This window comes from Pseudochaenichthys georgianus, chromosome 13 (genome assembly GCF_902827115.2).
Source record: "Pseudochaenichthys georgianus chromosome 13, fPseGeo1.2, whole genome shotgun sequence".
Classification (NCBI taxonomy): domain Eukaryota; kingdom Metazoa; phylum Chordata; class Actinopteri; order Perciformes; family Channichthyidae; genus Pseudochaenichthys; species Pseudochaenichthys georgianus.
Genome location: NC_047515.1, coordinates 1,681,597 through 1,704,937, shown reverse-complemented (window position 1 = coordinate 1,704,937; position 23,341 = coordinate 1,681,597). Strand labels below are relative to the sequence as shown.

The 23,341-nt window shown below is 43.5% G+C and overlaps 1 protein-coding gene across 1 annotated transcript; it reads left to right on the top strand.

Moving 5' to 3' along the window:
• The first annotated feature begins 2,727 nt into the window (after window positions 1-2,727).
• On the top strand, window positions 2,728-22,035 carry eif3k (eukaryotic translation initiation factor 3, subunit K). The gene is made up of 9 exons (XM_034096697.2): window positions 2,728-2,957; window positions 3,907-4,005; window positions 4,198-4,318; window positions 5,602-5,676; window positions 7,542-7,608; window positions 7,730-7,806; window position 8,275; window positions 21,039-21,164; window positions 21,905-22,035. Exons 1-9 carry the CDS (start codon window positions 2,896-2,898, stop codon window positions 21,934-21,936), a joined length of 660 nt encoding a protein of 219 aa, XP_033952588.1. The 5' UTR covers window positions 2,728-2,895; the 3' UTR covers window positions 21,937-22,035.
• The last annotated feature ends 1,306 nt before the right edge of the window (window positions 22,036-23,341 follow it).

Here is a 23,341-nt window from a genome sequence, read left to right as displayed (position 1 = left end):
ACGAAGACCTGCTCATCACCTTGATCCAGGAGAGGCCAGCTCTGTATGATATTACGGAGAAAAGATACTCTTCTTCTTCTCTGTCTTCCGGTTGTTGCCTCTTTGAATGACGAATACACACTGCCGCCGCCTGCTGGTAAGGAGAGTTATTGCCACTCACGCACTGAAGTCGGTGCGGTGTGTTCCCGTGCGACACATGGCCAAAACGCAGGAGAACACGGCCAGGCAACAGCCGACTTCAGCGTCGGCTAGTCCTCTGGTGACTGCTTGGTGTGTCAGGGCCTTTAGACAACTAATGTCTGGGTTAGTGTTCATGACTTCATGTGTATGTCATCTAATGGTTAATCTCAATACACACATTTTCCGTGCTTTCCAATAGTTTAAAATAGTTTTATTCCACAGTTTAATAACCTGTTCAATACAAACATGCCACTTGTAAAAATGAAATAAAATGTCTGTGAACTGATATTTGTCTAGTGAGCTTATTAGAGGATGTTCCCATTTTTTGGGGATGTTCCCTTTGATTGTAAAATGTCAATGAAGATGTCAGACTTAGTATATATGTTAATAATTACATACAACACATGGAATTTATGTGTGTGTGTGTGTTCCAATTGAATCTGCGGCCCCCTGGTGGCCAGTACATCAATGATGTGGCCCCCACCACCATCAAAGTTGCCCATCCCTGGTCTAGAGAATTCAAACGGCACTTATCATGGCTGCCACTGAGGGACTTCCGGGTCATTTCACTCCTTTAGGTTCCTAAGCTAAATGGACTATTCGACTTCAGCCTGTGTGTGCCTTCTTAAATCGTTTGTTTACGTCCCTCACTTCCGTTTCGCTTCTCATGCACTGATTCGCTAGCTGAACAGCCAATCAGAGTGATTGTTTGGTCCGACAGTCCAAATAAGGCGTGTCACGGTCGACGGTGCGGGACACACCAAATTGAGTTTGGGCGACAGGACACGCTTCGTCTTCCGACTTACGAAAACAGCCGAAATCGGCCTGGTGTGTCAGGGCCTTAACATGGAGGAACAAAAGTCTGCGTTTAAATCGTGCGTGTGTGTGTGTGTGTGTGTGTGTGGTGTGTGGTGTGTGTGTGTGTGTGTGTGTGTGTGTGTGTGTGTGTGTGTTGTGTGTGTGTGTGTGTGTGTGTGTGTGTGTGTGTGTGTGTGTGTGTGTGTTGAGTGGTGTGTGTGTGTGTGTGTGTGTGTGTGTGTGTGTGTGTGTGGTCTAGCATTACTATACTTGTGGGGGACCTACATCTGTTTACATAGTCACGTGTGGGGACTGGCTTCCCTTATGGGGACAAATTGGAGGTCCCCATGAGGGGAATCATTCATTTTAGGGTGAAGACTTGGTTAGGTTTAGGATTAGGGTAAGGGTAAGGTTAAGGGACGGGTGGTGCAGTGGTCTGTGCGTTTGATCATCAGATCAAGGGGTAGTTGGGGAACTCCAGTTCGAAACCCGCTCCCGCCCCACTGCGTCAGGCCGTTGTGTCCTTGGGCAAGACACTTCACCCGAATTTGCTCCTGTGGGTATTGTCCACAGTAGATGACCATTACATGTATGATCTGTATATGTAATGTGTATTTGTAAAGCGCTTTGAGAGTCTTTGATAAAGCGCTATAATAAATATAAGGATTATTATTATTATAAGGGTAAGCATGTGTTGGTTATGGTTAAGGTTAGGATAAGTCTCCAGGAAATGCATGTAAGTCAATGTAATGTCCCCTAAAGTGATGTTTACATGGTATGTGTGTGTGTGTGTGTGTGTGTGTGTGTTGTGTGTGTGTGTGTTGTGTGTGTTGTGTGTGTGTGTGTGTGTGTGTGTAGAGGTGTGTGTGGTTAAAACACATCAGCCACACCGCTCTTTAGCCTTTCTAATGATTCTGAAGGTAAACACAGTGGAAGGCGGTGCGTGAAAGGCGGTGCGTGAAAGGCGGTGCGTGAAAGGCACTGCGCGCTCCTCTCCTCAGAGGCTGAGTTAACCCTCCCGCTGCCTCCTGGTGCTGCAGAGATGTCATGAAGTGAAGGAGGGTTTCCTTCTATAAAACAGCTGCGGGCAGCAGATACTGTGAGAGTCACAGACATGAATACATAGATCAAGGCAGACTGGTGCACACACTCTCCTGTTTTGCCAATCCGGTGCTTAAACAAATATAGCTTTAAACCCCTGGCCGAAATGTCCTTAAAATGAAGTCTGAGTTTGACATTTTAATTCATGTCCCTTTATACGTCTATGGTGACAGTAGGGGACATTTTAGAATCGAGAAACCTCTGCTGACTGCAGTGGGGTTTGAACCTATGGTTTGAACCTGTGACCCCTTGATCCGAACATCAACGCTCAATCCACTAAACCACACGCCTCCTCACATCATATCACATCATTTATTCAATTATCTTTGTCAGATCTTAAGTCAACAGGGGCTGAACAGAAGAACATGTAAAAAATAGAACAAATAAATTGGAACAGCACATTACTGTGAGATGTCCAATATCAGTTGATAAACATTATTTAAAAAGCTGTCAAAGGTGAATTAATTTGTTGAGTCACAACAATCAATTTAGGGTGGCATGCAATAGATCGAAAAATGTAATGGAGTGAAAGCACATTATCCTATAAAATAATGCATATTGCCCCGAAGGAGCAGGAGTGAACTTTAGAAGGCAGTAGTGCACCACTAAGGATGAAAGCTGCCGGTAAACCAGAGGAAGAAGAAGAAGACAGCGGTCCTTCGATTGTGCAGGTCCGTATTCTTTCCGGTCCGCATGTGTGCATCGCTCTTTTCGTTCCGAGTCTTTTCCCCTCCGCCCGGTGCTTTCTGATACGCGGCCCACGTGCGGATTTCATTCGGTTTTCACCCTAAAGTTTGCTGTCAAAGTTTGGACCAAATGTCGTCGTCTTTCGATCAGATGAGGGCGAACGTGGGAAAGCTCCTACGAGGTATCGATAGGTAAGGATGGTGCTCCTAACGTATTGATAACCTAGCTAGGCTAACGCTAACTTAGCCTGTTTGCTAATGTTTTAAGCTAAGCTATGCGAAGTTAAGTCTGTTACACAAAGCATCCTCATAAATAATTGTGTGCAGTTTATAAAATGAAACTTTGATTTTATATCTGTCTTATGCCAACACTGTATTATGTAGACTGGTATGACGAAGCAAACGAGCAATGGAAAAGTAGTTCAACATCAGCTAGCTCTGCTCGACCACCATGAAAACATCTTCCCCATAGTCATGAAATAAATAGTGAAATAGATATTTTAAGTAACGTTTAATAGTATACCATATGGGAAATTACTTCAATACAATAAATGTCCTGCATTTTTAACATTACATTCCTAAAATATGCTATTATCATGTATGAAAGTAGAACTATTAATTGTGCAACATGTTCCCATTCAATGCTTATTATATATGAAGTTTGTATATACAATTTATATTAGGGCTGCAAGTAAACAAAAAGTGACAGATGTTACCTGCTTAATGTTGATGACTCCACTTCAAAACAACACCTGACAAATAGAGGCTTACCTGGATAATACTTCCTATGACCCCGTCTTTTAATAAAGCTGAAATAAATGAAAAGTTCCTTAAGGAAGGCCAACATCCTGAAATAAGCCAAAGGACTTTGGTTAACATCATAGACACAAATATAAGCCCAAAAAATAGAAAAAGTCAAGTGAGGAATAAAGTTTAGCAGAGAAATTCAGCTGTAAAACACTTAAGATACACTGGCTTTTTCAAATACATATTACAATCACTGCATTGCAAATAATTTAACCATGTATAACTATCCATAACTATGTGCCACAAATGTATAACCTGCAGTGTATATCCACATCATAGAAGCACAGAGTCATCCACACTGATTCCTAGTTAATGCTGGTGTCTCTCCTCACAGGTACAACCCAGAAAACCTTCCTACGCTGGAGCGCTATGTGGAGACACAAGCTAAAGAGAACGCCTACGACCTGGAGGCCAACCTGGCTGTCCTCAAGCTGTAAGTTACACAGACAGGCAGCCACAATTCAAATACTGGCTAATAACGTTAGCTTGGATGTTTTACCTTGTGCGCGTGTGGTTCAGTTGGATTAAAATAGTAACATTCTATAACGAATTTGTTTCAAACTGATCAGAAAAAAGAATGGGCTTCCCAAGCTATGGTGCAGTAAACAAATGTTTTCCTCCGCAGGTACCAGTTCAACCCAGCCTACTTCCAGGTTACGGTAACCTCTCAGATTTTGCTCAAGGCTCTGACCAACCTGCCACACACCGACTTCACTCTCTGCAAGTGTATGATCGACCAAACACACGTATCCTTTTGGTGCCGTTTCTTTATCTGATGCCGTCTGACCAGGTCAAACATCACCATCAATCAAACCATTGTTTTGGTCAACACAGTACTAGGGATGCTCCGATCGCCAATTTTGGGGCCGATCGCCTGAATCCGTATCAAAGTGATGTTTAAAACTCAGTTAATGCTCATTCACTGGAGCTTCCACAACAACAACCAACTTAATTATTACATTCAAATGATGTTCATTATTCAAGTTTACTTTCACTTTGGAGAATAACACGGGAGAGATGAGCGGAAACGCTCTCTTTTCCTCTCTCCCTCTCTCTCTCTCTCTCTCTCTCTCTCTCTCTCTCTCTCTCTCTCTCCCTCTCCCTCTCCTGACAGCCAGTCAGTATCTCATGCAGCTCACTGATCCAGTAATGAGTGACCCGACAGTGAAGAATAAATATATGTATAACTAGTTTAGCTTGTTCCAGAGGTAGATCAAATAGCTAAGTAGGTCTAACTCTTGTGTGTGTCGCTTCGCTCACCGGTCCGTCACAGCGGGCGGAGCTGCAGGATTTCTGCTTCACACACGCTGCATACCGCTATTTTACTGTCTTTTTCGGACACCGTAAAATACTGCCAGACTGGTGAAGCCATTTTGGCGAGCTTGTTTTGCCGCACACAGAGAAAAGTGTTATGTATTTTACATAATGCGATCGGCATGTTTAGAGAGCACCGATCGATCGGTAGAGAGTGAGTATTGGCCGATCTCAATTGGTGACCGATCGATCGGAGCATCCCTACACAGTACGGTGCAGTAGTAAATGATATACTATGCAGCGGCGAAATCGCTCTGCTTAAAATAAATGTATCACAATTATCGAGTTGATTGGACTATACATGACTTTATTATGTGCGTGTCAGTGTTTAACCAGTGGGTGAAATATCCTTTATCTTATGTGTAGTCTTGATATGTTTTGGTGATTTAATTCCTGTAGTTAAGGCGAGACACGGCAGGCAAAAACATTGTTTTTCATGCACTGGTCAATTTTGAGATTTTGTGCCATTTTGATTCTATAACATGTTTTCTTTCAGGCTTTTGGAAGGAAAACGTACAAAATACACATTTAGGTGTTTATTTTACCATAGTTTTTCTATTTGCGTCTGTAGATTTCTCCTAAATTCACCAAAAGTTAGCTTTCTAACGTAACGTAATGTATATAATTATTAGCAGTGTCACTGTGTAGGGTTGGGGGGTGGGTTGGGGGCTCTGTCTATTTGCCGGAAGCCAGTTCCTTGACTACAGTGTCGCAGCAAGAGGAGCGTCCCATCAGACAGATCCTGTACCTGGGGAACCTGCTGGAGACCTGCCACTTCCAGAGCTTCTGGGTAACACACACACACACCACATACACACACGTTTCTGAAGTTATTGGAAAATGTTCAAGCAGTCGGAATGCTTGATATCAAAAACTCATTTAAACCTCTAGGGGGGTTAGGTTCCCCGGGAATTTTTTTTTTTATATATAAATGTTGACGTTAAAAGCATCAATCTGGTGCACTTTGGGAGCAACATTAGGAGATCTATGGATACATCTCTCAACACCCATATGAAACAGAACTGGAAGCAGATTTATTTTTCTTTATGAATATTTCACAAATCATCCCCTTTCAAACTATTCTTCTTTATTAATAACTTTTTTTTACTGTCATATAGTATTTTATACCTGTTAAACCTATACTTTATTCTGTTATTTTTTTATAATGATCATATAAAGATGTGCCTTTTACCTCACTGGTTGGAGAAAAAGCTTCTTATATTCGTTAGCATAGCTAGCTAACCAGATGCTAATAACAACAAAGCTATTGACTGTATGATCAGTATGACAGATGAACAGATGCCACTGGGCTTACAACTAAAGACACAGCCACGCAGAAACTGCGAGGCTCCTAATCGGTACTGCAATTTCTGAAGTGCCGGAGTGGCGTTCTGGTGCTCTCCGTCAGAACTGCACCCCTGTCAGTCGAGACATATGTGACCTGCTCCATCGAAATCAGTCGCATTGACCCGAAGACACATTTTGAGTTGTATACACTGTTGGAAAGAGGATATTCCTAGCTTTCTAATGATATCAGGATTGTTTTTGTACTCCAAATATTAAGCGAAATATGTCACATTATATAATGACTGTCACCGAGTTCTCATTTTGAGAAAAAGGCCTTTAAAGTTTCCTCTTCTCTGGAATCCATCGATCTGATTGATTATTAGTGGAGCAAATTATCAAAATACTATGAAGGGAAGATATTTTCGTTTGGAGGGGAAGCTCGCGTGTGTGTGTGTGTATTTTTGCATTTGTGTCTATTGTGTTTGTTTCCCGGGGAAAACCCTCACGAGAAATGCCTGCTGTGACGTTAAATTACTCCGTTCTCCGCTTGTAATTATGCCGTTACAAGCTTCAAAGTTATATTTATCATCTGAATTTGCCGAAACAAGTTTAATATTCTGAAAGCCAAGACTTTGTTTGATTTAAATCAGATGAAAACAAACTGTAACGGACCCTGCCGTGTTATCTATGATTACTATACTCTTACGTTCATAATTTCAGACGGAGGGAGGGGGGGCGGCGCTGCTGGAAGAGCAGATTGCGAGTGAGAGGTGCTTGTCTTCGTCCCTTTAAAAGCTTCAAAAATGTATTTATCGTGTGATTTTGGAAATAAAAGTTTCGTATTCTGAAAGCCAAGACTTTGTTTGTTTAAAATCAAACAAAACAACCGAACCCTGAAAAAATTGTTTTTACGTAAATCCACGTTTATTCTGAAATGAGCCGTTGCGACTTCCGACTGATTTCGATAGAGCGGGTCACATATACCACGTGATGACACGTTAGGGTCGTGTTGTGTTCAAGGACTCTGACCATGGCCAGGAAAAACAGGCACTCGCTTGTTTAATTTGTTTGCGGTCGAGATTTCTTACATTTTTTTCTTTTTTGCTTGTGTTTATAAATTACCTCGAGGGCCGTACCAAATTGTCTCGCGGGCCGTATACGGCACGGAGGCCGGAGGTTCCCCACCCCTGATTTAAACCATAGGGAAACGCTCATGTGCACTGTTAAAGGAATGCAGTACGTACCTTGGATAAACAAAGGAACAGAAATTGACCTAGCTTCATAATGCTGACTCATCCATCAGAACATCTCTGCCATCCTTGTTCTGAAACGTCATTGTTCCCCACCCCCCTCCATGTTTCCTGACAGACAAGTCTTGAGGAGAACAGAGAGCTCATTGACGGCATTACTGGTTTCGAGGACTCTGTTCGCAAGTGTGAGTACATCAACTGACTCTGAAATAAGGTTCTTACAGTCAATATGAAATGTTAGTGGAAGATAACGGGACCTAAACTGAAAAGATTCTTGTTAAAACTTAAACTGATCTTCCTTTACAGTCATCTGCCATGTTGTGGGCATCACCTACCAGACCATCGAGCACCGGCTACTGGCGGAGATGCTGGGAGACCCCTGGGTAAGAAGATAGAATCATAAAACCTGCCAATCATCATAAAGTTACAGTTGGAACATTCTAGTTGAGTTTTATATGGATTTTTACTTACCTTTTTAAGATAAATATATACTTTATCCCAAGTTGAGAAATAGTTTTGTCACAGCAGTATTGTTGACAGTCATTGTACAAGAATTATAAAATAGAATAAACATTGAAAGCAAAAAATATTCACAGAAAATACATATATTGACAAGAGTATCTAAGAATACACACTATAACATATACAGAATACATTAAAATACTCTCTAATCTATGACATACATAAACATAGTGTACTTTATACATAACTACAAATGAAGACAGTGCACAGTAGCTTTTTCTGAAATGTAAACCGTATCCAGTGAGGTAGTGCGAGTACAATATGTATGTGCAAATTGTTCATGATAATAGAAAGGGAGAAACTGAAGTCTTCTGCCAGCCAGAGATGAGGGTGTAGAGCAGGGGTGCCCGACCTTTTTTGAACCGAGAGCTACTTTTAAAGTTGCCAGTCTGCCGAGATCTACCAGTCCAAATAGAGAGGCGTAGCCATTACTGACAGCCTACTACCAGGTAAATACACACTTCTACTTGTATACAACTGACCTTTGTACGATTAATACCTCATAAAATATCGCAGATCCTTTATCTTACCTCTTTCTAATCTACACACATACAAGTATTCAGGCATGAGAATCACTCACCTTTTGGCGAAATTCGCCGTTTTGAATCCAAAATAGGTCGTTTGTGTGATTCATGTAGATCTGCAATACAAATATTTTTGGGGTATGGGGGGGGTCTGAGAACCGGAGTAATCTGCGGCCGCGAGCTGTTATATGCCATCATGACACACATGGTGTTCTTTTTTTATATATTATAATGCAGCGCGAGCTGAGTGCTCGAGTCTTCCTGCCTGTCGGCTCTGCTGCTCCGCGATGATGGTCTAGCTTCAGCAGCCACATTAGCTACGGGTGCGTTCGTTAATATTAACTGTGCGGTCCGGAGTCACTGTGGCACAGATTGGACCGCTGGTGAACAGCTGTTAGAACGGGCCGTTCAGGTGTTCAGAGCAGAGCTCCCTGTCGGAGCGCAGAGCATGATGTGCACTGAAAAGTTTTTCTGTCGCAATATTATCGTTGAGCTAGCTAGCTAGCTAGCTAGCATACATTGTCACTATCTGCTAACGTTAGCTTTAGCCTTCGTTTTCTAATAGTTTTTTTTTCATTGGCGATAAACGGAGGTGGTATAAGTATAGATCTTGTACTTGAGTAAAAGTAGAAGCACTCAGATATTGTACTTGATTAAAAGTAGAAGTACTCAGATCTTGTACTTGATTAAAAGCAGAAATACTCAGATCTTGTACTTGATTAAAAGTAGAAGTACTCAGATCTTGTACTTGATTAAAAGCAGAAATACTCAGATATTGTACTTGAGTAAAAGTAGAAGTACCAGAGTGTAGGAATAGGTGTTAGTAAAAGTACTGCATTCAAAATGCTCCTCAAGTAAAAGTAGAAAAGTATTCTCATCAAAATATAGTGAAAGTAGCGACAGTAAAAGTAGTCGTTGTGCAGATTGGTCCATTTCAGAATAATATATATATATGATATGTTTTATAATGATTGATCATGAAAGTGTTCTCAAAGCTGGTGAAGGTGCAGCTAGTCTGAATGACTTTGTATACTACAAGGTAGCTTGTGGATTTACTCCAGGTGGAACTAAAGTCTGATTCAACACTTGATTAGATTTCACATCATTCATCCAGATCTGTGAAGTAACTAAAGGTATTAAATACATGTAGTGGAGTAAAAGTACACCATTTACCTATGAACTGTAGAGGAGACGAAGAACAAAGTAGCAAAACATTGAAATACTTGGATAAAGTACAAGTATCTCAAAATTGTACCCAAGTATAGTACTTGAGTTTATGAATTTAGTTACTTTACACCAGATGCCATAAAGATAGAAAGACTCAGCCTTGCACAGAGGCATGACAATAGATTTTCAAAATGCTCAACAGTGCTGCCAAAATTATAAACTGACTGCTACACAATTAAAATAAATGCTTTTATATATTTCTATTAGATGTGACTCTTTAGCGTTTCTGTTATTATTACCTGCTGCTTTAGTTGTTTTGACTGCTAAAATCATCTGTTATTCCTCATTTTAAAGCCGATATTCCGTGGGGTCGGGGGGCTCGGGTCCTTGTCACCTTTTCCATACCTGATGAGTTTGCATCCCTGATAATACTTAGTAAGGAGGTCATCATATTTTTGACTCATGGCTGAAGTTAAGTTTCTCCAGCTCTCTCCAGGTTGGCAAAAAAATGCATCTCAAAATGTATCAGATTGATGCTTTAAAATATGGAATATTCAAAATGTTCTTCCGGGGGAGCATGCCCCCGGACCCCCCTAGAGGGATAATATCCTTCTCACCTTTTTCACCCCTGACCCGTTTTCATGCCCGAGTATTTAACTGAAGCTACACAACAGTGTTGTTGATACAGAGTTGGAGTTTATTCACACGTCACACTACAGTGGGTAATGTTTTCAAGAAACATTGAACAGTGCTGCCACATATGACACAAAGAAAAAAGAAAAGACTCTTTCTTTGCCATTATATAAAAATAGTGTTGCTACAAAAGTATAAATTAGGCTTACTAATAAGACAACTCAGATCTGAAGCTACACAGGTATCTGCTGCCAAAGTGCAATAAAAAAGACAAAATTCATATAATCAAACCCTTTTTTTGTTGCATTTTAGTAGAGTATAAAAATAAATGCCTTTTTTTAAAATAGGATGCAAGCAACACTAGTTTCTTAACCTGAATTGATAATAGACTATAATCAATTTAAACAGAACAGATCTTAATGTTTGCATTCTTATAACATTTTGTACAATAATTATAATGAATAAGTTCAAACAAACAAACAAACAAACAAACAAACGTACAGCTGATTAATAACGGTATCTAACTTGAGTTTTTATTATATCAAACACTGAGGTTACGTACTGTAACCCAGCTTCTATGAGTATAGGCGCAGCCCTCTAAGGCTATCGCTATTGGGTAATCCTACTGCACGTGTGCAGCACTGACAGATTTAATCCACGCCCACCTGGGCCCCACCTCCGGCCTCACTTCCGTATAAATAGGAAGATGGCCCGTCCAACTGCTCCCACACAAACAGCTTTTCTTCAGCTATTCGCGGAGCCAGTGGGGCCCGAACCTTAGAGGGCTGCGCCTATACTCATAGAAGCTGGGTTACAGTACGTAACCTCAGTTCTATTTCGTATGAGGCTTCGCCCTCTAAGGCTATCGCTATTGGGTTAAGGGCAAAGCAGGATGTAGTCCACGCCCCACTGGTCCGTCCGTAACCAGAAGCACAAAAACCCATCAATTCAATTAATAACCCATGCGAAAAAGAAGGAGCATCACAGTCCCTGGAAATATAGCATTCAGGGTTCGTACGGTCATTGAAAACCTGGAAAAGTCATGGAATTTCAAAATGCAAATTCCAGGCCCTGGAAAAGTTATGGAAAACAATATTTTTCCCAAAGTTTTGGAAAAGTCATGGAAATGTAACTAAAGTTGCGTCAAATTTACATTTATCTAATCGCCGAAATAATCTGCGGTCGCCAGCTGTTATGTGCCATCATGACGCGCATGGTGTTATTTTTTAATATATGAAGCGCGAGCTGTGTGCTCGAGTCTTCCTGCCTGTCGGCTGCACTCTGCTGCTCCGGGATGAAGGTCAGCTACATTATCTACGGTACGTTCGTTAACTGTGCGGAGTCACTGTGGCACAGACTCCTCCGCTGGTGAACAGCTGTTAGAACGGGCCGTTCAGGTGTTCAGAGCAGAGCGGCAGAGCGTGATGTGAACTGAAACGTTTTTCTGTCGCAATATTATTTAAGGAATCGTTGAGCTAGCTAGCATATATTGTCACTATCTGCTAACGTTAGCTTTAGCCTTCGTTTTCTAATCGTTTTTTTCATAGGCTATAAACAGAGGTGGTATAAGGATAGATATTGTACTAGAATAAAAGTAGAAGTACTCAGGTCTTGTTCTTGAGTAAAAGTAGAAGTAAGTACTCAGATCTAGTACTTGATTAAAAGTAGAAGTACTCAGATCTTGTACTTGAGTAAAAGTAGAAGTACTCAGATCTTGTAGTCAAAGTAGAAGTACTCAGATCTTGTACTTGAGTAAAAGTAGAATTACTCGGGTCTTGTACTTGAGTAAAAGTAGAATTACTCGGGTCTTGTACTTGAGTAAAAGTAGAAGTACTCGGGTCTTGTACTTGAGTAAAAGTAGAAGTACTCAGATCTTGTACTTAATTAAAAGTAGAAGTACTCAGATATTGTAGTCAAAGTAGAAGTACTCAGATCTTTGCTCCCCGGGCGCCGTTCAAAATGGCAGCACACTGCTCCTAACACTAGGATGGGTCAAATGCAGAGAAATAATTTCCCCATGAGGGATTAATAAAAGTTCATCTTAATCTTAATCTTGTACTTGAGTAAAAGTAGAAGTACTCAGATCTTGTACTTGAGTAAAAGTAGAAGTACTCAGGTCTTGTACTTGAGTAAAAGTAGAATTACTCGGGTCTTGTACTTGAGTAAAAGTAGAAGTACTCGGGTCTTGTACTTGAGTAAGAGTAGAAGTACTCAGATCTTGTACTTAATTAAAAGTAGAAGTACTCAGATATTGTAGTCAAAGTAGAAGTACTCAGATCTTGTACTTGAGTAAAAGTAGAAGTACTCAGATCTTGTACTTGAGTAAAAGTAGAAGTACTCAGGTCTTGTACTTGAGTAAAAGTAGAAGTACTCAGGTCTTGTACTTGAGTAAAAGTAGAAGTACCAGAGTGTAGGAATACTCTGTTACAGTAAAGGTCCTGCATTCAAAATGTTCCTCAAGTGAAAGTAGAAAAGTATTCTCATCAAAATATAGTGAAAGTAGCGACAGTAAAAGTAGTCGTTGTGCAGATTGGTCCATTTCAGAATAATATATATGATATGTTTTATAATGATTGATCATGAAAGTGTTCTCAAAGCTGGTGAAGGTGCAGCTAGTCTGAAGTACTTTGTAGACTGCAGGGTAGCTGGTGGATTTACTCCAGGTGGAACTAAAGTCTGATTCAACACTTGATTATATTTCACATCATTCATCCACATCTGTGAAGTAACTGAAGCTATTAAATACATGCAGTGGAGGAGAAGTACACCATGTACCTCTGAACTGTAGAGGAGTAGAAGTACACAGTAGCAAAACATTGAAATATGTATCTCAAAATTGTACCCACGTATAGTACTTGTTCAGTTTATGAACTTAGTTACTTTACACCAGTGGCTATAAAGATAGAAAGACTAAGCCTTGCACAGAGGCATGAAAATACATTTTCAAAATGCTCAACAGTGCTGCCAAAATGATAAACTGACTGCTACACAATTAAAATAAATGCTTTTATATATGTCTATTAGATGTGACTCTTTGGCGTTTCTGTTATTATTAACGCTGCTGCTTTAGTTGTTCCGACTGCTAAAATCCTGTTATTCCTAATTTTAAAGCTGATATTCCGTGGGGTCGGGGGCTCGGATCCTTGTCACCTTTTTCATACCTGATAAGTTTGCATCCCTGACTACAGTTGCTTTAGCGTGTAGAAGCTAGTAAGCCTACTATTTGACTTGTTTTAGATAGGCACAACATGTTTCATATGCAAACCTTATTTTCCTGTTCCATGTTAAAATAAACCATTTTCAGTCGTAATTTTCTTTTGGTCATGGAAAATGAGGTAAAGGTTATTGAGAAGTCATGGAAAAGTCATTGAAAATCATTGGTGAAAAAGTGTATGAACCCTGAGCATTATTCCAAATGAATATTCTCTTTAAGGGAATGAAGGTGAATACCCGTCGTTTAAAAAAAGTAGAGATAAACAAATCCCACTTGTTATAAAAGAGGGGCAAAAGGGGCAGCTCTCTGAATGCCGATAGGCAGGAGAGAGGGCACGCCGTTTAGTCCCTGACATTACTCAATCTGACAGAACAGCAGTACTGAATGTGTAAGAGAGGAATGGGAGACATCCCTCAAATAAAAACGAATGAAAGAACAGGGGGAAGACCAAGATGCAGCATTGCAAATGTCTCCCACTGTCATTCCTCCATGCAACGCCATAGAGGTTGAAATTCCTCTGGTGCTGTGCGCTTTGATGTTTTCTGGGGGATCCATCCCAGAGGAAACATACGCCTGTGATACAGCCTCACACAGCCGCTGTGCAGATAGAGGCTGCCCTATTGAGTGCTCTCTGTAATGCACAAACAGGCGCTGAGACTTGCGCAACGTGGCTGTGCGTGCAATATAACATGACAGCGCACGTACGGGACAGAGGAGATGAGATGTGGCTTCCTCCTCTGATGTGTGAGGAGGAGGGAAGAAACCATCCGAAGTGATCCCTCTCGATTTAAAAGAGCTTGTGATCACCTTTGGCATAAAAGCCGGTTTAAGGCGCAAAACAGCTGCGCTGCCATCTCCTTGGATCTGGAGACATGACGGAGCCACAGAGAGAGCAGACATATCACTCACCCTTTAGCTGATGTGAGAGCCAAGAGCAGAGCTACTTTGGCTGACAAGAACTTCAGGGGGACCTGATCTAAAGGTTCAAATGGAGCTTTACTCAGTGCGCGTAACACTAAGCCAAAAACCCATTGAGGCGCCAAAGCGCGTGACACATGTCTGAGTCTCTGTGCTCCCCGTAGAAAACGTTTTGTCAGAGGGTGACTAAACACCGTGCTGACACCAAACCTACGTGGCAAGATGAAATGGCAGCAGCATATGTTTTTACCGTGCTATAAGCCAATTCCTGTCCAGCAACAGCTGGAGGAACGACAGCACGAGGCAGGGGGGCCAACGGGGTCCAGGCTTTTCCCTGCACACCACACGGAGCGCTGTCCATTTGGCTGTGTAGGATGTGTGTTCAGCAGCTGCGCTGATCGAACACCTCCCTGGCGATTTATGTAGGCCGCCGCGGCTTTGTTGTCTGTTTGAATCAATGTTGATTGTACAGCAACGGGACGAAGTGCTGGAGCACTTTCCATACGGAGAGTAATTCCAGCACGTTTATATGGAGAGACATGTGAGCCAGCCACTGTCCCCCCACTGCCTGCGACATGCACGTTCCTCAGCCTGCGAGAGATGCGTCTGAACACTGCGGTGTGTGACGTCACTCTGCTCAGGGGCACCCCCACTGACGTGGAGATTTTTCCAGTGGGTTCAATCCCAACCCACGGAAGGAGGAATGTACACCATGCGTCTCCTCTGACGCACGGGGTCGATGCACAGGCGAATAAACCACCTGGAGTCTCCTCACTATGAAGGAGACCCAGGGGGATCACCACGTGACCAGCTGATATCATGTCTAACAGCTGCATCACGGAGAGGGCCGTCACCGCCCCGCGGGGTGTGACGCGCCGGAGGAGAGCTGTCACTTTCTCCGCTGTGAGAGTCGCGCTCTCATGCGGGCTGAGTTCAATTCCACTCCCAGTTAAAAAGATAACCTGGGAGGGACGAGGACAGCTCTTCTTCCAGTTGATAATGAAACCCAGGTTTGACAGATGAGATACGAGCTGTATCATCTGTAAGCCGCTTCCTCCCTCCCTGGAGCGAGCCAGCCACAGCCGGTCGTCCAGGTAAAATAACACTCTCATCCCCATTCTGAGCAGCTGCTCCCACCGGCTCCACCCACTTTGAAAAAGTGCGTGGAGCCAGGAATGAGAAACACAGGAAATTCTGTGTTTCGGGATGATGGTTACGTGGAGGACTTCATCCTTCAGGACTATGGATGTGCACCTCCCTGGTGAACACACTCCAGCACCTGTTTGATCGTCAGCATGGGAAAAGGCCATTCCCTTGTTGGACACTGACAGATGAGGATGGGTCTCATTCCCCCCGCCCCGTCTCCTTCGGGACCAGAAAATACCGGGAGTAAGAAACCCTGATTTTCTTCCCCATGAGGAACCCTGGAAAAAAGCTTCCTTTTAACCAGAGTTCCTGCCGCTCTGCACGGAGCGCGAGACACTGTTCCCGGGATGACAGGACTTCCTGTATCCCGTAGAACTGCGGGGGGGAGAGGCGAACTGCAGAGACTACTCTCTGCCCCTCCGCCTGCTCATCCATCTGTCCATCAGACACACGCGCCGCCACCCTGAGTACCATCCAGTACTCTGATAGCGCCAGGTGTACATTCTCTGGATGTGCTGTGGTTGGTGGCAAACCACGCCAGAGACCTCCACACGCTGCATTTCACACAGGCTCTCATTATGTCGCTGTTTAGGAGAAGACTCGTAAACTGCGCATTCACGCTCAACATCACTAAGGGATGAGCGGAGGTGTGTGCAGTGCTGTCCACCCGAGGTGTAATAATGGCCCTCCGTGGGCTTATTACGACCGTGGGTAGGAGGTACGTCTGAGACAGAGGAAAAATCCGTGCTGCCTAAACCCAAAAAGTTTAAAGGTAGACGGATTGAATAGTAAGCCCTGCTGTTTTATTAACCGATAAGTTAAAACACCCAGCCGGCTTAGGCAGCGAGCCATGCTGCCAAGTAACCAATAGGCTATTGGCAGCCGGCTTCACCGGGGAGCCTTGCTGCATATTATATTCCATCTGTGCATTGAACACACGCGCCGCCACTCAGCGCGCCAACCTGCTCTGGATGTGCTGTGGTTGTCATGGTGACGAGCCACGCCAGAGCCCTCCAGACGCTGCACCTCACACAGGCTCTCATTATGTCCACTGTAACACATTTTCCTGTCAAACAACAGTAAAGCGCCGGCAGTCTCTTCACAGACGCCTGCACTTCACTGCCATACCACAGTACTCATACTGTGAAATGATTTTACAGCCTTTCTCATTGACAGTAAAATACCGGCAGCAGAGACGCCAGCAATACACTGAAATTATACAGTATTCATACTGTTGAACAATTTCAGTTTATTACTGTACACAATTTAATAATTCACAGAAACATTCTGGTTATAGGGGGCTGCCAGTAGATTAGTGCCGAAATTCAGCTGAAAAATAACAGTAATTGCTTACAGTGTTAAACTGGACACCGAGGTGCGTTCACGCTCAACACCCCTAAGGGATGAGCGGAGCTGTGTGCAGTGCTGTCCTCACTGTAATAATGGCACTCGTGGGCTCATTACCGTGTGTAGGAGGTAGGTTTGGGACAGAGGAGAAAAACCGAGCTGCCTAAACACCAATAGGTTTTAAAGACAGCCCATTTATGCAGCGAGCCATGCTGCCTATAACCGACAGGTTAGGGGCAGCCGGCTTACCCGGTGGGCCTTGCTGCTTATTATTATCCATCTGTCCATCGAACACACACGTCGCCATTCTGAGTAATATTCTGAGAGCGCGCGACATGCTCTGGATGTGCTGTGGTTGTCATGGTGACGAGCCACGTCAGAGCCCTCGCCGCCGTTGCCCTTGAAGCAACCCAAGAGGGGGCCGGACCGAAAAGCTGCGAGGGGCCCTCCACACGCTGCATCTCACACCAGCTCTCATCCTGTCTCTGTTTAGGAGAAGGCTCGTAAACTGGACATTGAGGCGCGTTCACGCTCAAACCCGCTGAGGGAATGAGCGGAGGTGTGTGCAGTGCTATTCACACAGTGTGTAATAACAGCCCTGGGCTCATTACGGTGTGTAGTAGGCACATCTGGGACAGAGGAAAAAAACCGTGCTGCCTGCTAACCGACAGGTTAGGAGCATCAGGTTTAAACGTCAAGCCTTGCTGTCTAATAACCGCCCGGTTAAATACAGCTGGCTTGCGCCATGAGCCCTGCTGACTGACAGGTTACAGCCGGCTCTTGCACCTCCACACGCTGTATTGCACAGCGGCTCTCATCATGTCGCCGTTTAGGAGAAGGCTCGTAAACTGGACATTGAGGCGCGTTCAAGCTCAAACCCACTTGAGGAATGAAAGGTGTGTGGAGGCATATCTGTGACATAGGAAACAAGTCCGTGCCGTCTAATCAACCGCCAGGTTTTAAAGACAGCCGGTTTGTGCCGCGAGCCCTGTTGCCTAATAACCGACAGGCTATGAGGCAACCGCTTATGTCATCCGGAGGAGAGCTCTCCTGAACCGGGGGAACGGGGAGATCTCCTTAGGCGGCTGCCTTTCCGATGATCTCCGGGAGTTCCTGGAGAATACCGTCTATACGGCAGAGCCTAGATGGCGGATAGTGTCAGCCCGGCAGCCGAACCCACAGGCTCGGCTGCCGGGCTGACACCGGGCCCCGCCCGGCAGCCGAACCTATAGGGTCGGCCGCCGGACTGACCGGGCCCCGCCCGGCATCCGAACCCATAGGCCCGGCCGCCGGGCTGACACCGGGCCCCGCCCGGCAGCCGAACCTATAGGCTCGGCTGCTGGGCTGACACCGGGCCCCGCCCTGTCTCCCCCGTCCGGAGGAGAGGGAGGATGGGGCCGGGGAACCACATAGTGATCCGTGAAGGGAGGGGAAGGAGTCGCCTGACTGCTGCCCGCCACTCGGATCCAATAATCAAGGGCTTGGCCAATCATCCCTGGCCGCAGCCGCGAGAGCGTTCGCTCTCTGCTGTCTGTGGGCCAGAGGAAGACGGACACAATGAGTGCGCGACACCTGGGGATTGAGAGCCGCGTTTGCTTGATCCAATCCCCGGCAGGACTCACCTGTATCGTCTGTGTAAAGCCGCTTCCTCCCTGGAGCGAGCCAGCCACAGCCGGTCGTAATTCATATGTCTGCTAACCCCGAGCCCCGCCCTCTCTCCCCTGTCCGGAGGAGAGGGAGAATGGGGCCAGGGGGAAATGTTTGCTTTCTAGTAAACAGCTCTGAAAAGAGCTTGTGCCTGTACAGTGCTTCTGCAACGGAGTGCTGAAGAAAAATGGGAGCAGTTGGACGGGCCATCTTCCTATTTATACGGAAGTGAGGCCGGAGGTGGGGCCCAGGTGGGCGTGGATTAAATCTGTCAGTGCTGCACACGTGCAGTGGGATTACCCAATAGCGATAGCCTTAGAGGGCGAAGCCTCATACGAAATAGAACCTGTTGAAATGCTACTGTTATTTTTAGTGTCCCCAAAAGCGCGTGGGCAGCCTCCAGAAATGCTTCTTTCACAACTTCGCCGTCTTTGAAAGACTTCATGTGTTTCGCAAGAACGTGACTGACACGATAAGATGCTCTGGTAGCAGCCTTGCTCTTGTTGTTGGGCCTGGTGAAAATGGACTGCTGTGCATTTAGCTGTCCTCTCAGGCCCCTCCCCTTTTGGGAGCGTAGGGCAGAATTAGGAGGGAATTCTGTCTCGTAGCGTTTGTGCACTGTTTTGAAATGCCGCTCCTAAATTATCCTTCTTCGGTAAAGCTACGCTCGCATTGCAGATGAGACAGATGGACTTTGAATTGGAACAGATACAAAAATAATCATCCTCCCACTCGGAGTGAAAATTATATATTTTGGGCTTTTTTGCTTCTGCCGTAATTGCGGTCTTGTGTGTGTGCGAACTGTCACTCCTGTTGCCACGAACAACGTCAGCAAACTAGTGCCCACTGCCCACCAGCCACGCCCCGACACATGGTGTCACGCTGGCCAATCACAAAGCTTTGATGCGTTCAAGTGCATTATTCTGGCACAGGAAGATTATGTTATAGGACATTAACGATAAAACAGAATATTGTTGTTCTATTTTTAGACGCATCTCGCGATCGACTGGGAATCTCCTCGCGATCAACCTCGATCGACTGGTTGGGCACCCCTGGTGTAGAGGGTTATTGCTTTTGGCAGGAGGATTTCATGTACCCGTCAAGACTAGATCCTGCTCAAGTTAAAAGTGATTTGTAAAGCATTGTCAACCATCCGCTTATTATGGTCTGGCCATAATGACAGACATGTAAGAAAGCTGATCCATGTTATCCCTGTGAATATCAGATAGATGAAGTCCTTCAAATACCAGTGTGATAAATAATAGGGGTGTAACGGTATACGTACACGTGTGCCGAACGAATATAACATTAAACGTAAAAAATTGAGAACGTGAACAACTTTTTGGAAGTAATCTCAGGTGATGCGTCACAGCGTTCAGAGTAATTGGCTCACATTGGGTTCAACGCCTCATAGAGCGACCAAGTCATTTCATTGGATGAGAGGCATACTATGAGAGCTGGTCACAGAGATGCGTTCAAATGTAGTCCGTAATTTGAGGAACTGGCGAACGCAGATAAAGTTGAGCTGGAAAATCCTCCAGCATCATTGAAGTCTCCGGTTTGGGAACATTTTGGTTTCGCAGTTACGTACAAGGATGACGGACAAAGACAGGTGGACCGAACCAAAGCTGTTTGTCGCCATTGTTCAACTAACATTGGTTACGCGGCTGGCAATACATCAAACTTGCACACTCATTTGAAAAGGCATCACCCGAACGTGAATATCACCGGTACCAAAAGAAAAAAGACCGAAGTGCAAACCCAACTCCCGCTAGCATTTAAGCCTCCACCACTCGCAGAAACTTCAGACCGAGCCAAAGCTATTATAAACGCCAAATATCCTTATGTTGCCATGTTAGCAAAGCTCTACCTGGCTGTATCTGCTACTACCTCTGTCCCTAGCGAGAGGGTGTTCTCCACAGCAGGAGACATTGCTAGTGCCAGCAGATCTGCCCTTTCAGCAAGCAATGTGGACAAGTTCATCTTTCTTTAAAAAACATGAAAATACAATGACAAGCAAGTCATAATGTCAAACTGGCTGCTTAGGTACGAGTACAGTACAGTTCAAATACAGATTATTTCAGTTCATCGAAATGCTGCACCTTAATGTTTATTTTATTATATTTTGTATTTATTTGAGTAAATACATTATTCACAGTTTAATAATAATTAAAAAAAATATATATATATTTTATGATAATTATTTCTGCTGTACTGAAAACGTACCGAACCGTGACCTAAAAACCGAGGTACGTACCGAACCGAAATGTTTGTGAACCGTTACACCCCTAGTAAATAAATGTAAGAACCACTATCAAGACTGTGAGTAGGCTACTGCGCACGTAGGCCACTGATTTCAAACACTACCTTTTTAAAGTATGGCTAACAATTTATTTAACAAATGTTTATCTTGTATAATAATATTCATGACTGTGTCATATCTTAATATAAAACATTCTCTAATCAGCCTTAACGGTGGTCTTGTCTGTTGTTGCAGACACACAGGTGAAGGTGTGGATGAATAAGTATGGCTGGACGGAGGACGAGGAAGGACAGATCTTCATCTTCAACCAGGAGGAGAGCGTGAAGCCCAAGAACATTGTGGAAAAGATCGACTTTGAGAGTGAGTCCTGCCGCTCAAACTGATGAAGAAATGAGGGGAATAAACTAACATTTAATCACAGTTGGTGACACGATTAGGTTTACATGTGCCTTGATGTTTCTGTCTCCCCGTGTCTAATTCACCTAATGAACACACCTCATTTGCATTTTGCATGTTTGTGTAGTTTTTTTAGTTCCTGATGAAACCGTTACGGACCTTCTACTTTTTCAAAATGAATTGACATATCACCATAGAATTGCATGTGCACAGAATTGTTTGGTCAATATCAGTAAAGGTCTCTCTGAATCTAAAAAATAGTTCATTTTATTTTAAACTGACAAGCATTTTGATTTTTCATTTTAAGCTCTCACAATGGAAACTAAATGAAACATTTCACAATGAAAAATACTTCCAATACTGTTTTCAAATGAAACGGCTGTACAGTTTGTGCAGGAATGTACAAAATATCAATCAAGGGATATGAAAAAGTTGATGTATATAATATAATTAATGTAAAGGTATGATGTAAAAAGAATAAGCGCAGTGCATACAGATAAAAGTAATTGTGATGGGTTTTTCTTATCGAGACATCCCAAAGATCCATAGATACACAGATACATTAATCAGCATGTTTCATATTTTACATTAAGGGCATCCTTTAGTCTTGTGCTGATAAGTGACTGTACGTTTGACATTCTTTCTCTTTTCTCCTTTTTTTTCTCTGTTTTTCTCCACTTATCTCCCTATATTTCTTCTCACAGGTGTATCGAGCATCATGGCCACATCTCAGTGATGTACACACGCATACACACACACATAAGGCAAGACAGATTCAACCAGGTCATTGTTTTCATAATCAATTTTTCTCAATAAAAGTAATTTATCATTTACAGCCTGTCTCTGTGTCTGCTGCTCTTTTTGCCTTTCTGAAACCTTTACATCTATCACTTCGATACCAATCAGTTTAATCACATCTTGTTAACTTCTGGCTATGGAAATGTTCCCAGCACAATTGACAGCCATTTTTATCAAAAACATATCAGGGAGTAGTGTTGCACGGTGTACCGATACTTGAAAGGTACCGCGATACCCTGCCGTTAAAAACATTACGATTCCTCCGTTTCATGAACTAAAACTAAAAAACACAATTTTATATAAAACATTCCTAGAACCACCAAGGGGGTCCTCATATAAACATGTCAAATGTGTGTATTGTATTTTATAGTTTTTCACAATAACATATGACTTAAATTGAAAAACTCCTTGGAAAAATCTGTTTTATAAAAGTGTTATGTTATTTTTTTTCATGCATAAAATGAAAATATCCTTAGTTTGTTGTAATGCATACCACGAAGGAGTTAATACATCACACACTGAGGGAACATCACTATATTGTAATTATTTATATAGGCTTTTTCGATCAAAAATGTTCGGGATCGGTCAGGGGGTACTTGGCTGAGAAAATGTTTCAAAGGGGGTACATTACTGAAAAAAGTTTGAGAAGCACTGCTCTAATGGCGCGTTTCCACTGCAGCGGGTAGCTCGCTTTAAGCGTGCCGAGCTGTGCGGGGCCCGTTTTTGGTTGCGTTTCCACTTGGCCTAGTTTTGGCCCGGAGCTACTTTTTCACCTTTTTTCTGGCCCAACTAAATCGTGGTTCTAGGGCCAGGAACAACCAGGCTGAGTTGGGCTGAGTATGCTAAACTAGAGAGAGAATCGCTGGCAAGGGGGCTACAACTACAACAAGATGAACATATTTGACCGTGATTTAATTGTAATACACGTTTCAAAATGATGCCAAAGTAACAACCTACTGATACCGGTTAGTAAAAACCATGAATTAATGCTTTGACAAGTCTGCAGACAGACGGCAGGCGAAAAACCCTTTTAAAATGCGTGTTTTCTAAATGGAGCTTGGCTAAGCTAACGTTATATATGCTCCGACCGTCCACACTCACAACAACGGCCTATACAGACATAAATAAACCAGCGACTGTATTCGCCATGACACAGGCAGTCTGTGGTTTGCACTTGTTTAACTTCTGTCTAGTTTCTGAACAGATCTGAAGAGCTGTGAGCTCTGAGTGCTAACAGCTAACGGCTGTGTTGTTTTTCTGGGGCTCTCATTGAAGATGACGTCACTGCTCCGCCTACACTGCGTTACTATAGTAACTACCCCAGTTCCTAAACTGTAATGGAA